The 15,303-nt window shown below is 31.2% G+C and overlaps 1 protein-coding gene across 4 annotated transcripts in view; it reads right to left on the bottom strand.

Moving 5' to 3' along the window:
• The window catches only part of VTI1A (vesicle transport through interaction with t-SNAREs 1A), a 425,564-nt gene that overhangs the window by 334,721 nt on the left and 75,540 nt on the right, over window positions 1–15,303 (bottom strand). For all 4 annotated transcript variants that reach the window (XM_012541166.3, XM_003755364.4, XM_031955858.1 and 1 more), the window contains exon 4: window positions 4,259–4,336. In XM_012541166.3, coding sequence (XP_012396620.1) covers window positions 4,259–4,336 — 78 coding nt within the window. The remainder of the gene's footprint in view (window positions 1–4,258; window positions 4,337–15,303) is intronic.

Below are 15,303 nucleotides of genomic sequence, written 5' to 3'. Positions count from 1 at the left end.
GTGAATACATTTAAAGTGCATACAGGCACCATTTTAGATTATGATAACTGATATTTCTTTTTGAAACAAAGATTTTTTTTTTCAATGCAGAATTTGATGCAAGAGGTAATCTGCTCCTTTGTAGGCCAAAAAAATCTGGTTTACACTGGTTTGAACCAGTGGAATCTCTTGTGGTTAACCCTTCTGCTGTGACTAAAATCAAAACTGCGCCTCAGAGCATGTGAGTGTGTGTGCGCACATCCCTGTGTGTGTGTGTGTGTGTGTGTGTGTGTGTGTATGTGTAAGGTGCATCACGTGACAGAGGAAACTACCGAAATTTTTTAAAGCTGATAACGCGACTGCCGTCTCTGTCCGCATACAGATAACGAATAAATGCTGAACTCTATTAAACGCCCTTTACACATTATCGTGGGTCTAATACACAATTTTCTGAACTTATGATGACAGTCTATTTATTTTGCTATAAACTCTCAGCACGTAACGAACAGATTTGTGTCTGGTAATGATCTGCTCTGCCAGGGCTATATGAAATGATACCGACCTTCTTTAGATCTTGGGGAATTAAATTGACCGACTTCACCCCCTGGTCTGGAGCTGAAGTTTAACACACTTTATGCACAGCAAGTCCAAATCAGAACTTAAGAGAAGCTTGTAGTTAGGAAATTAAGTAATCATATCTCAGCAAAATACTGGTTTGCTACAAATATTTCAGCAAATATTTGTAAATATGTTAGAGTATATTTAATTTTTAACACATTTAGAATTGTCTTGGATTCATTATTAATCAATGTATTTTGCATATGGAAAATATAAAAATACTCTAGTTCAAATGATAAAGGTTGGATTTCTATAAATGTTGATCATCATACTTTAATACAAAAAGACATCAATTGAATCTCATAAATTCTTTTTTTTTTTTGGGGGGGGGGGAAACAAAGGAATGGATCCTTACTAAACTGAAATAATTTAATACATATTAAAATGAAGATATTGTTGTAAGTACAGGATCTCTATATCCAAGCTCTTATAAGGCACTAATAAAGGCTGCCAGTCAGAATGGCAAATATGATTTGAAAATAATGAAACTAATAATGCTTAAAACAAAATTCCTGGGAAAGTCGATAATCCAAACTGAATTCTAACATGCAGAGAAGATATTTTTGTTTCTCCTTTGTAAATGTGAAATGAGCCCCATCTGATTGTACTCACTGGATTTGAATCAGGAATGAATTAATTTGTACAAAGCAAAGCAATTACTTTATTAAAACAGCATGTAGTCAAATGAAGTAGTGTGATAGTATGAAGGACATCAAAGCTACAATTTTTTAAATTCTTAATTTATGAAATTTTGACATACTTTAGCAAGGACAGTAGCTATAATTTTTACATATCTAAAAGTAAATTAATATATTTATAGTCAATTAACAGATTATAACCCTTCATATTATTATAAAAGTTTTATGTACCATGTCATTTCTTTGTAAAGTATTGAAAGAATCAGAAGGAATGGCCACTAATTCACAGTCTACTAAGTTTTTGAAGGATTCACTCTTAGGAAGACATATTAGTATAGACAACAATTGAGCAATTGGTCTCTAATTAGATTATTTCATTTACCTTATTTTCCAGTTTTAATACTCAATCTTATTATTTTTTTATTGTCTGAGTTAAAAATGTTTTAATCTGATTGGTAAGATGCAAACCATACATCAATAGCATGTTACTAGGTTAAGTATATTACTTTAATCAACCCTAAGTGTTTATCTAAATTAAATAAGAATTTCAATCGAAGCATTGGAAATGCCAAAAATCAAGTTATATATTTCCTAATCAAGTCTCTGAAAATAAACTTATCATAGACAATAAAACATATGTATTTACTTCTAATATATATCTATTTTCTCAATCATTGATGTAAGAGAATTTATATTCAGGCCCAAGTTAAAGCCTTTTCTTTAAAAGAATAGCATCTTTTATTTCAGAATCTGTACACAGAATGATACACAAGAAAGTGGTCACACCTGCTTGTGGATGAGATGGGGGTATGAATATCTTCCTCTGGAATAATTATTTCATAAAGGCCAGGTTCAATGATTTTCTTCCATTATCTGGGGAAAAGTATGATTTGGCAGCAAAATATCCCCCCAAAGTTGAGTTTTGTGGGGGTCTATCCCACCTAAATCTACTTCTATACTAAAAAGTTCACAAAAGTCACAATCTAACAGCTACATGTACTTGTGACTATAATTTATCACACTGTATTTATTGAAGTGACAGTTCCTTACAACTGAACTTCAGGTTTTCCAAGCAGTCTCAGAATCTGTAAAGCCTGCTTTATCTGAGTCCAGGAGAAAATTCTGCATAATCACTTTAAAGGGACAGGATTATAATTTGAACAATTCTGAAAATATAAAACCACCCTATTTTTCTGGAATATTTTTCTCTAGGCATGAAAAAAAAAATCAGGCTTACAGATACATGAGGCAAACGTTTGAGGCACATAAAATGTCCATGGAGAGAAGAGAACATGTTAAAAATGGGATCACTGTCACAGTACTACAACATCTCTTACAAAGAAAGATTCTGAACCAGGCAGAAACTCCCCCTACTTTATTTCTTCTACATTAAGCAGTAGTTTCAAATGAGGGGATGATCTATAGCTTTTAAAGGAGTTGACATGGGAAATATGCATTCAATCATTTGGGAGGTTTAAAAGCAAGATAATGCTTTTGTTGTAGCAAAAATAGAAATAAAATCATGATAAATTAAATACTTATGAATACACTAAACTTTCTTTAACAACACAAAAAGAGAATATTTTCTTCTCATCCTTAACACATTATTTAATCTATTATGAGTAAACCCCCTTTATCACGTCCCCTTTTATGTCTGATGTACTCAAAACACTTTTTTTTTTCCTTAGGTATTCTCACATTTCAGTCAAGGGCCCGAAATCCCAAGTCATATCTTAACATGTTTACATGTCTGAACCCATGCTGATAACATCTAAATATTAGGGGGATTGGGGAATGATGAAGGAAGAATCTATATACAAAGCAAATATATCTAACTTGGTGATTCTTCCCTTTGAAAAAAAAATCTTATTAACACATACAAAGACTCTATACTTAATGACTCCTAATATCAATATTGGAATAGATAAATGCTAACATCATGAAGGTGTGTATCACTCTCTAATATATCTAATCAGTAGAATGGAATAGAAATGTGCAATTTTTATAAAATTATCATGAGACGATATGTAAGTTTAATTTCCTCAAGAGACCAGACATATACATTTTAATTTGATCAAAGTAAAGATCCTTATGATATTTGCCAAAGTAATATTAATTAATACGTTCAGGTTCTGTACCATTTATTTCTTTTGGATTATCAAAGATAGTAAAACTACTTGAGAAATATTTTGCAGGTAGCCTTTGCATTTAGGCTCCTTATTTTTTTTAAGCTGTACATTTAACCTACACTAACTAAATACATTGACTTAGTCTAAAGATGGCTAGAATTTTACTTCAGAAAACAAAGGAAGAATTTGATTAGATTGGTATGTTTAGGATAACATTTAGGCCCTAATTGAAACTGACAGTCAAACTATATGACGTAGTTAGAAGAAATTGTGCTTTTTTTTTTGGACTATGTTGATCCTTTATAGTGACATAAAACATTTTCAAAGAAACATTTGTCATAAAAATGATTTCTATGCAAATATACTATCTATGACAATGCCCTGCTTTCTCTCACAGTGTTACACTTAAATCTGGATTTTGGTAAATTTATTATTATTTTTTTTAAGTGCCAAATAATAAAGAGGCTAGTGTTCTGTTAAATTCTGAAAGCTTACTCTCATTTCTTGCCTTTAAGTGTTGATTTAATTATAATACCTTATTATCAAAGCTGTATTATGTACTTTTTATTCCTTTTACTTGTGTTTGAGGTGAAGACCTTGTCTTTGTCTGCAAACAGTGTGTTTCAAGTTATTCTTTAAGTACTAAATAATAAAGAAAAGAGAAGAAAAGATTTTTTTTTAAGATAGCAGACAGTGATCACAAGGTAAAGGGTTAAATGTAAGATCTCCAAGAAACATTTTGAAGTTGATTAAGACTCCAGCTTTGCATTAAACAGTATCACTTCCACATGAGTTGTTGCTAATGCTGTTAAGGAGCAGCTTGAGAAGCCCAGTGTGCCACTGACCTCCTTCACCCTCCAGCCACCCACCGGGGTTTCCTGATTAGCATTCTACCTGGTTCTCGGAGGAATTCCCATCATCCCCTAGGAGCTCATTCCGTACTTCGTCACTGTAGGCGATCCGTGACCTTTTCTGTAAAACAAAACAAAACAAAAAGACAGAGAGAAGCGTTAGGAAGTAAAGGAGCCGAAGCATTATTGGTATCAAGGCTGATCATCTTAAACCTCGGGAGCCCCCTAATGGATACCTATTTGCTAAAATCTGCAAGTCAAAGTTATTGAAAGTTCTTGAACTTGAGAGTTTCAATGAAAATCATCTGAAACAAACAAAACTTGCTAACAATTCAACAATATCCTCCAAAATAGAAATATACTTCACTATCATTAATGAAATTAAAAGAGCTGTATACTATCAATTACATGTCATTTTAAAAAACTTAACTAATGTTTATTTCAACTTAATTATCTGAGAGAGAAAAGGCTCCTGGTTGTGATCAAGGCAAAGATATGTGGAAGTCTTTAGGATACACTATATGATTTATGTCTTTTCCATGATTGACTACTATTGTAATAATATAATATATTCCCTGCAAATTGTAAAATCAATCAGGATTGAAATATTATTAAAAAGAAGGGGGAATTTTCACAAGCTTTCCATCTGAAAACAATATTTTAAGCACAGTTTTAAAACTGAGGTGTGTCTTCAGTTTGTGATGATGTCAGAAGAAAGAATGAAAAATTATGGGGATGAGGGAAGATGCTTTTCATGCCTCAGGTGTTTGTTCATGTAAAATACAAAACAGGTTAAATTTAATAATCCCAGTAAATTAAGACAAATCACTTGTGATTATAATCAATAGACTTTTCAGACCATGAAGGATATATTTCTATAAGTATTTTCTGTTTTCCTCAAATAAAAAACACTTTTGAAAATGTTAGGAAATCATGAAGACAAAAGGTTTAATTGAAAAGACGTATTCCTCATTATCCTCAACATCATTACTTCCAGCACAGTTATCTTACCCTGCCCACTTTTGAAATGGCTAAACAAAGACATAAGTAAAGAAAGGACACTAGGTCACATGGCTTGTCTAATAGTTACTTCCTTTCCCCTATCTTTAGAATTATAACTCCTAATTCCCTACTTCTTGAAGTATATTCTGGGGGAAAAAAATCAGTTATTTGTTAAGACCTTATGTAGGTAGATAAGGGATAAACTGAAACAAACAAAAAATACAAATCATGGTAAGTGAGAGTAGTTAAATAATGATACCTCTTTTTTTCAGCAGAATGAATTTGTCACGATACTTTAAAGAAAGAATCACAGAACATTAGAACTGACTGCGATCTGAGAAAGCACATACTCTAATTCCCCTCATTTTACAAAGAGGAAACTATTAGTCTCATAGAGATTAAATAACTTGTCCAAGTTTGAAAGTCAGGGGAAGAACCAGGAATAAACATGAGTCTCTTGACTTGAAATCCAGTGTTCTATAATACCACATGATTATATAGTTAAAGGATATATAGATTCTGCAGATTTTTCATATTGCAGAAAACAGTGGCAGCTTTAAAGCCATATTTTTAACATATAATCAATTAATAAGTCAAAATAGATGTTGCATATTGGCAAATGATAAAAGTTTTAAACAACATGATTGAATTTTTATAAAAGGAGAAACTGAACCTGAGAAGTTAAAATTTGGGCTGATGAGGAAGCAAACTTCATCATTTAATGTACAGATTGCATCTGATTACCATTATCAAAAAGAATTCTTCTCTTGTTCCCATACAATGAATTATTTCTTGTCTAGCCATGTCTATTGATTTAATACTGAATCATGTTGAAATTAAAGCTGATGTAGAAGGACAGCACACATCAGGGACCCACTACAATATTTAAATCATGCCAAATCTTTCTTTTGCCCATTTGGAGATCTCAGCCACAGCAGTTTCAAACTAGCTAAGCAAAAAGTATTCAACAGCATTAAAGGAAATGAGAACCTTTAAACAGCCTGTGATATCAGAGCTGCCGTTTTAATTATTCATTTCATCACTATAGGGGACTAAAACATTCCACAGTATGCAAGAATATCATCTGGAGATTGTTTTTGTTTTTCTCTTTTTTCACCCAAAAGCCAACAAATTGGCATAGATTGTTCAATTACATTATTGTCATATTTTTATTTGATACATTTCAAAAAGAAAAGGAAATTACAAGTGTATAGCAATAACTATCCTATCTTGTTTTGGTTACCATCCATTTCTTCATCTGAAGACCAGGACACAAGGTGCTTATGTTGAACAGCAGTTTAGTAAGCTGGTTTGGGGTCATATTTTCTCAAATTTAGGGTATGTTTATTGAAACATCTTATTTTTTTTTTTTGCAATTTGGAAGGCTGAAAGAAGCATTTTGATAGCTCTACATAGTATATTTTTTTAAAAAACATGCAGGACTTGCAAATTGTCTGTTATACCACTATTTTAATTTTATTTAACTATGTAAAGCACAGGTCATTTCAAACATCAGAAAGAACTATAGAAATAGTACAATACAGGTCAAAGAAGAGTTAAATATTTAAACTAATGAGTTTTTTTTAAAAATAAAAATGCCTTTCTATCATTATTTATCTAACTTTGGGTACTTCTATTTTCACTTCTATTTTCCTCCTCATAAAGATTTCCAAAAATTTTTAAATTATAATATAGTTTTTGTAATTGCTGATTTGGGGAGAAAAAAGATAACATTTCAGATTAAAATACTGCAAAATTACTCAAATAAAAAAACCCAAGTGTTTTGATTTTAATTAAAAAAAGAAAAAAAAAAACTAAAAACTTTTCCATATACTACAGAGTATGTCAATATTCATGATTCAAAACTACTGAAAATGAATTATCTCTTATAATTAGATAATCCTAACTAAAATATTTTTACTTTTCCATCAACTGTATATAAAATTGTACTTTAGCCAAATGCAAGCATGAGAATTTGAGCTGGAAATGTCACACACTCAGCTCCAGTTTGAAGGAACCCAATTCATAATGCATTTTATAAATAGTTAATGACTTCTATACATAAGCTAACCAGGCAAATCAAGAAATTGTCAACATTTTTAGTCTTAGTTGTCAGTTACCACTGTCTGCTGGCGCTTCATATGTAAGCTTCTGGAGAAGAGAGAAGCTCTATGCAGTTTGTAATCCAGGGAAATTTCTGGACTGTGCCATATGGGTTGAAAAGCTTCAACTGACAATATTTTCCAACAAAGATTTGTTAAATACCACTGCTTCTTCTCACATTCAGTTGTATGTTTGTGTGAAATTGTGTTATCCATCCCATCAGGACACCTACATTGGTATTCACTCAAAATCTTTAGCTTTACATGCAGGCCTAGAAAGACAGGGGACAATTAAAAGTACTGGTTATCTTTTGTGAGACGTTAGAGGCACAAAGTTTCTCTGGAGATTACAAAAATGAGTCTGTGGTTGCAAGGGAAAATTTCAGATTCAAGGCAGTTCTCACTTGGTATATGAACGAGATTTTTGCATACTGATTGGTTGATTTTCTTAAAGCCAAGTTCAAACAGATACACTTGCTCAGTTCTGTCTGGCAATTTGGCTTGAAACAATCTGTCTACTTGACCCGAGCCTTAACATTTCCCAACTGAACTGAATGTGTTCATGGACAGGCACTACTAAATTAGAAACAAAATGAATTAACTTAGCTTAAACTAATTAAGAACTGTGATCTGCTGTACCACCTCCTGTATGATTCTACATGTGAAGTACGGTACATGTAACCAGACGGAGAATTCAACAATCTACCACTAATATAAGCATAACAATGAAGTTGGTTTATTACTAAAGCATAGGAGAAGTTAATTTCCATGGCATGCACATGGCAAAGCAATTGCTTAAATTGCCTCACCTGGGAATTTAATACAATGTTATCATCAGACCAGCCACATTGTAAATAGATTTATAATGCTTTCCATGTGCTGTGCTATGTTGCATATGAATTAAATAATGATCTGGTATTACAATAAAATCAGCTAGTTCCCACCTGGAAGACAGGATAGTTTGCTAAATTAATACCTATACAACTACATCAGAAAGGAAAAGAGGAGAAACCACCTTCATAGCATGCAACTGTAGCTTTAAGTGGTAAAAACAAATAAGCTATAACTGTAGAAAAAAGTTCCCAATCTATTTCTAAACATCTGGGTTAATAAATTTCAACTCCTCTTTCATTCTATTTGGTGTAATTTTCCTTGTTCTCTACTATTCATCGGTATTTTCAACATTCACAAACATTAATAATTTTTTTATTATTTATCTTTGTAAAATTTTGTCATACAAAGACTGGGTGTAAAACACAGCATGATTTTTACAACTAAGGAAGTTTTCCCAGATACTAATCAAATCAGTTTATAAGCGGGAAAAAGGCTTATGAATTTCTCCATGTCTAAAAGGAGTGAGGCAAACAATCTATACTCTTCTATTGCTTTTTGCCATGTCTTTTAACTTGAATATATTTAATAATGTGCAAGGATTTACATGCAGTCAATTTTGCTATGTGTGATAAATTAATATTTCTGGATACCTCTATCATGTCCTATACATCTACAATAATATCTGTCACTAACTTTTCCATATTTGTCATTTTCGATCACATATTACCCAGTTTTACCAAAACACTAGAATAATGCTGAGATAGCATTTTCTCAAATACACTTAATTTTAGATTAAATTCTGACTTAGTGCACAAGCACCCATTTCTAACTTCACTTCTATTCTCCCAGTCTCAACACTCTTTTCTTCTTACAGGATCTTAAGAGGATTATTTAGGCATGAAATGTAACTTCTACATGTTGGTACCAAGTAATTTGATGGAATTTTTATGAATTTTTTTTTCTTGTTGTAGCACAACAATCAATGAATCATTTTCTAGTCGAATGGATTTGAGGTTAAAATATATTAACACATACATGAAGTAAAGGCAAGGTAAATTACTGGACAAATGGTATTTTGTTGTTAATACATGAATGCTTATTTTTCAATATATGCTATACCAAGATGACAAATAATGTATTAAGATAATATAATTTAAATTTGGATCTAAGATATCCCATCTCCAAGACCATAAAAAGAGAATGTCAAAAGAATTAATTTCATTTTCTCTTATCCTTTCTCTCAATCGTCTTCTCTTTATATATATGTATATATATATATATATATATATATATATATATATATATGTTACATATACACAAATGGATATGGATATATAACTTATTAACATAGATATTTTATACATGTATATAGAGACATGCATATGTGTATATAAACACAAATATTAAAAGTAACAATATGTTGTCAAAAACCAAAGGCGGGGGGGGGAGGGGTGGGGGGAAGACTTCAGGAATATTCAACCACAGACAAAATATTTATGAATTCTTGTTCCATTTGTATAATAAGCATTCAATAATTAAACCAATCTACAATGAAATACTTAGCAGTTTGCAATATGGCCATTTGGTTAAAATTGTCTATACCATTCTAATCAAGTATGAATCTTCAAATATAGAAATAACTATTGCCAGATAGTACACTTAAATAAAGGTTTTTTGTAGTCTTTGTGCCATTATGCTAGAAACTCTGGTCTTATAAAAAATAATATGACCAAATCAAACTTTTAATGGCAAATGTTAATACAAAATCAGTGGAGGGAAGTTATCCTGTTGAATAAGTGCCAATCTGTTTCTCCTAAGCAATCATCCCTTTAAATATGGCTTACTTTGCTCAAGGGAGAGCTCAGAGTTAAAGGTCAAGCTCATTCCCTTGAAACTATACATACCACATGTTGGTGAACACTACAACTTAATAAAGAAAAACAACAACCAAGTTCTATGCATGGCCAATGGACCATGTTCATGTCACATAGATGGCTAATATTAACATACCCTGCTAGCCTGCCTTCTAGTATGGTAGGGAAAACAGGTCACCTGTAAGAAAATTGTAACTCATTGTATGTTGGCATGCATTAACAGAAGAAGATAGCTGATCTGAAAAGCCATAGACCTGAATTCAGTTGGGAAAAAGGAAAAAAAAGGGATCCACAATTAGGATTTTTTCCCCTTTTCTATGTATTCCTTTTTAACACAGTCTAATATTATTATTATATGGGTTTCTAACTTTTTAATGACATAAATGTTTATGTGTGGTAATTACCAACATATAGATACATAAATACTTTATGTAACTTTATTCCTTTTTTACTACTTGATAGAAACTACTATAGTTATTTAATATATGATAATGTACACACATATATAAATGCAACACATATAGGTTAATAATTATAAAAATATTTCACAAAGACAGGATTGAATTGTATTTATGTTGAAAACCCAGACTGTCTCAGTGCTGTATTATTTTATGATCTACAAAATGGGATAGCCAGGAAATCAAGACACTGAGTATCTTCATTTCCCTAGTGCTTTTAAGTTTAAATGTGAAACTGCAGGTTCAAATTTCAAGCATCATAAGAAATGAGTATTACTGTACTTCTGACTAAGATATATATCTGATTCTGTTTTAAGCAAAAAGTGTGACTGTGGCTATGTTCATGTTAGCTTGCCAGCAAATTACTATATTTGCCTATGAGGAAACAATAATTTCCAACATTTTGGGGTAATATAACACATAATGCAAATAAATTAATGTGTAGGGTTTCTTAATTGTGAAATAATAAACAATTTCACTGGTTGTACTTTAGTAAAAAATATCTAAAAGGTTAATATTGAATGTACTATATACTGGAAAAAAAAATTTTCCTACATATGTGTGTATACTACTCAGATGATTTATTCCTAACTGAAAGGGAGAAAATGGATAAAATGAAAATTAATGTAATTATAAAGTAACTCATATAACTTATTAATAGAAATAAACGGCTTTATTTGCATGGTTAGAAATTACAATGAAAAGCATTTCTTCAATTCAATTTAATCAATATGCATTTATTAAGCACCTATTTGATTTCTTAATAACATTCTCTAATCTGGCCACAATTTTGCTTCTAAAACTTAAGAGATGCTACTCCTGGCTGCCCTGAAACTTTCCTATTGGAGTTTGAAAGACTATTGGAGAGAAAGTCTTATCCAACACCTTCCTTTTTACAGAAAGGAAGACTGAGGTCCAGACAGATAAAATAAACTTGCCCAAAGAAACAGAGCTGGTAACGAGGTAGAGCTGGTTATGAGGTACAGCTGAAAGAGCAATAAGATCACACTGAGGCCCAGATAATATTTTATCATTCCTTTCCTACATCCACAATACTTCACACTTTTGTAAGATGGTTCACTCTGTAATACATTAGATAAGTTCTACCATAATAACTTCACATTAAAAAAAGTGATTATCAAGATGATCATATTGCTGGTAATTAAATCTAAAAAGCAATATTTACTTATGTAAATGTCATAAAAGTTTATTGGGAGGTCAAGAGTTTTTAATTTCATCAAAGACCTAATCTTACAGAGTAGGTCATATCATTTGTAGGTATAACTAGTTACTTCTGGAAATTAACCTTTTTCAGACTATCTAGAACAATTTAGCTACATAGTCACCTGAAAGGATTATTATACCTATTACTAAGCAGCATCAGGGTACATGTAACACAGCACCTATAAGATATATAGGAAAATGACTTGAAAATAGTATAAACACTATTCTTGAAATCTATTCAGTAGAGCCACATTATTAATGAAAGAAGGCTTTAAAAATATTGTTAGCATATTCAAATCTTAAACCCCAATATTGCCAAATTCCATGCAGTATGGTATGTTATAGAAATACTACTGTCACATGTCACATGCCTTTTAGTGATTTATTCAAAAGTCATAAAACTGCAATATAACAAATCAATTTACTGATTTTCCTAAGCAATCATCCCTGTAAATATGGCTTACTTTTGCTCAAGGGATTGCTTAGAATTAAAGATTGTTTATGCCCTTGAAACTGTGCATGTCACATGTTGGTGAATTTTAGGAGAATACATTTGATATTTGAAGATTATATCTAAATATGTCTGATCATAGTCTATATACCATCATAAAGTGAATTGAAATTAGTTGTACTACACATGATTTCTAGAAATAACATTTTTCAGAGATAGCTCTTAGTTTTCAGCTGTTCATCTAGTGCTTGGAAAATATTGCACAGATACCTTGCCTTGGTATTTGGTGAAATTGAAAAAGGTCTTCAATTTAGACCCTATTATCAATACTAACGTAAATAGGGTTTCTAGAAATCTTGAACAAAGTCAAGAAAGTAGATCTCCATTATATACAGCAACATCAAGATTATATGATGATCAATTTTGATGGGACATGGCTCTTGTCAACAATGAGGTGTTTCAGACTAGTTCAAGTGGTCTTGTGATGAAGAAAGCCATCTGCACCCAGAGTGAGGATAGTGGGGACTAAATGTAGACCACAACATAGTATTTTCACTCTTTTTGTTGCCGTTTGCTTGAATTTTTTCTCTCATTTTTTTTTTTCCTTTTTGATCTTATTTTTCTTATGCAGCATGATATTTGTGGAAATATGTATAGAGGAATTGCACATGTTTAACATATATTGGATCACTTGCCTATTAGAGGAGGTGAGGTGGGAAGGGAGAAGAAAATTAGAATACAGGGTTTTATAAAGGTGAATGTCAAAAATTATCCATGTATATATTTGGAAAATAAAAGGCTTTAATTAAAAAAAAAAAAAAAAAAAAAAGGAAGTTGATCTCATAGAAGAGACTCAAGTTTCAACTAAAGACTGGTTATGATGGAATCTTGACATTCTTATTACCCTGAGATACATGAGCCTAAATTTTGCCATTCTAAAAGAACCAGTAGACTTTAAATAATGTAAGAGTTGGAAAGAATGCATATGTTACATAATTTTATATAATATGGGGCTCTGTGTTGGTGCTTAAAATGATACAGACACATCAATTATAAATTAAATTTTAAAATTTTAAATTAAACACAAAATTTTGAAGATTTTCTTTTAACCATTTCATTCCAAAATACTTCAACAAAACAATGATTTTTTTCCATCCAAAATGAATTCTTGTACCAATTTTAAGATATCTACGCAATATTTATATCAAAACAAAATCTAGTAAATTTTAGTGAGAAACAGATTGGCTATACCCATAGCAAAATAATTTCTGCACTGCATTTAGAGTCAATAAAAAATTAAGTTTTATGATAAGATACCATATTATCATAAAATAATATTCAGAGTATGCTGTATTTCAAAAAGCAGATTCTCTGTTATTCTTTCATATATGGGGGGGAGAAAATAATTAATAAATAATTCACAATCTTTTATCCTGATTTTTCTTAAATAGGATAATTTAATCTATTAGAATTTTCATTATATACCAATCTTAGGCTATTTTTCCAATATTTAAAAGCACAGAATAGTCTTTAAATGGAAGTATAAACTTATAGCTAGTGAGAAGAATTATTATTATATAGTGAATAAAACATATTTAAAAGAAAAATACTTCAAGTTTATCTTCTTTGTTTCTATTGTTAAACAGTAAGTTATTTTAGGTCACTATTACACAAAACTAAACTTTTTTTCTGATATACTTATAAATTAGCATTTTAAAACCATAAATTCACAATTAGCATGAATTAATCTCCTCTCCCCCTATTCAATTGTTCTTCTGATCCTTTTCAAAATACAAGTAAAAATCTGAAAAGAATTTCCCCTCAAAAAATTTTTATCTCAATCTGATCCTTCTTCAATCCCATATCTTTGGTACTTAATAGCTACAGTTGTACTTTAAAAAGACGAAATTACATATAAGTTATGTTATTGTAGATACCATCTTCTGTCTTTATATATCATTTTCAATTGATTTATACTTTTGCCAATTGACTTATAAAACTTTCAAGATTTAGTTCTACATTCATGTATCAATAAAACAATAGGCTACAATTTGTAGAAGATAAAAATGGAGGTTTTAAAACCTTATGTCATGAAAAAATCTAAACTAAAGCCTTCCTATTTCCTGGAAATTGCAATAAGAACAGTCTCAATTTCTTTCCTTGTAACCTTTTTTTCTGAATTTCAACCAAGTTATTATGCACAAATTATATTTGTGGGATAATTTCCATAGAAAAGTTTTATCGACACCTTGAGAAATATATAGAGAAGTTTTCAGGGGCAAAGTCCTGACTTGTCATCTTAGATAAGAAAAGTGACCCCCTTCAGTTCCATCCCAGGCAACTCTAAAATCCACAGAAAAGGCTCAAGCTACAACCTTTTTCAGAATAGCTTTAAGTTAGAATGGAAGGAGAATTTTCTTAACAAAAGCCAATATACCCTGAGAAAATTTTTAAGCAACAAACTGCTGTCTGTCTTTATAAGTCAATATGGCATTTCCTTTTAATTTCAAATAGAAGTATCTCTCATATCAGCAATCTCATTGTTCTCATAGGTTAGATATTCCCATTTATTATTAGAAAGAAGCTACTAGACAATCATTGCAAACAAGCTGATGTGTATACATATTTCTCCTTTGTTTGTTTGATTTGTGGACCTGAGGAATATGGATTACCTCTGTTATCTGCACAAATAAGCTCTGCTCCAGTCCTGCCATTCAGTCAGCTTTGATCTTGGGGACCCCAAATTGTACCGTTAGGCAACAGAGAGCACCTATCTAGATTGAACTGTCATACAAATAGATTTTTGTCAGCCACTCAATTTGTATTGGGGAGCATGCCAACAAAAACAAAACTCAGCAATTTAAAACAACAAAACAGTGCCTGTGCTGACAGGAACAAATTACTACATTCCAAATGAATAAGAATTACTGTAGATCACAGATTCTGCATATGAACACTTCACCAAAAAGTAGGGAGAAATAACTCTCTGAAGTAGTTATATATATATGCTATGTTTGTAGAATAACCTAGAGTAAATAGAATATTTACTACAAATAAATATACAAAGAAGTTGCAAAATACAACTAAAATGAATTAAATGTTAACAATGGTTATTAGCAGGACATGATAACAGTGGAGCCTCA

Source organism: Sarcophilus harrisii, chromosome 2, assembly GCF_902635505.1.
Source record: "Sarcophilus harrisii chromosome 2, mSarHar1.11, whole genome shotgun sequence".
Lineage (NCBI taxonomy): Eukaryota > Metazoa > Chordata > Mammalia > Dasyuromorphia > Dasyuridae > Sarcophilus > Sarcophilus harrisii.
The sequence above is the reverse complement of the archived record's forward strand: the minus strand, read 5'-3'. Positions and strand labels throughout refer to the sequence as shown.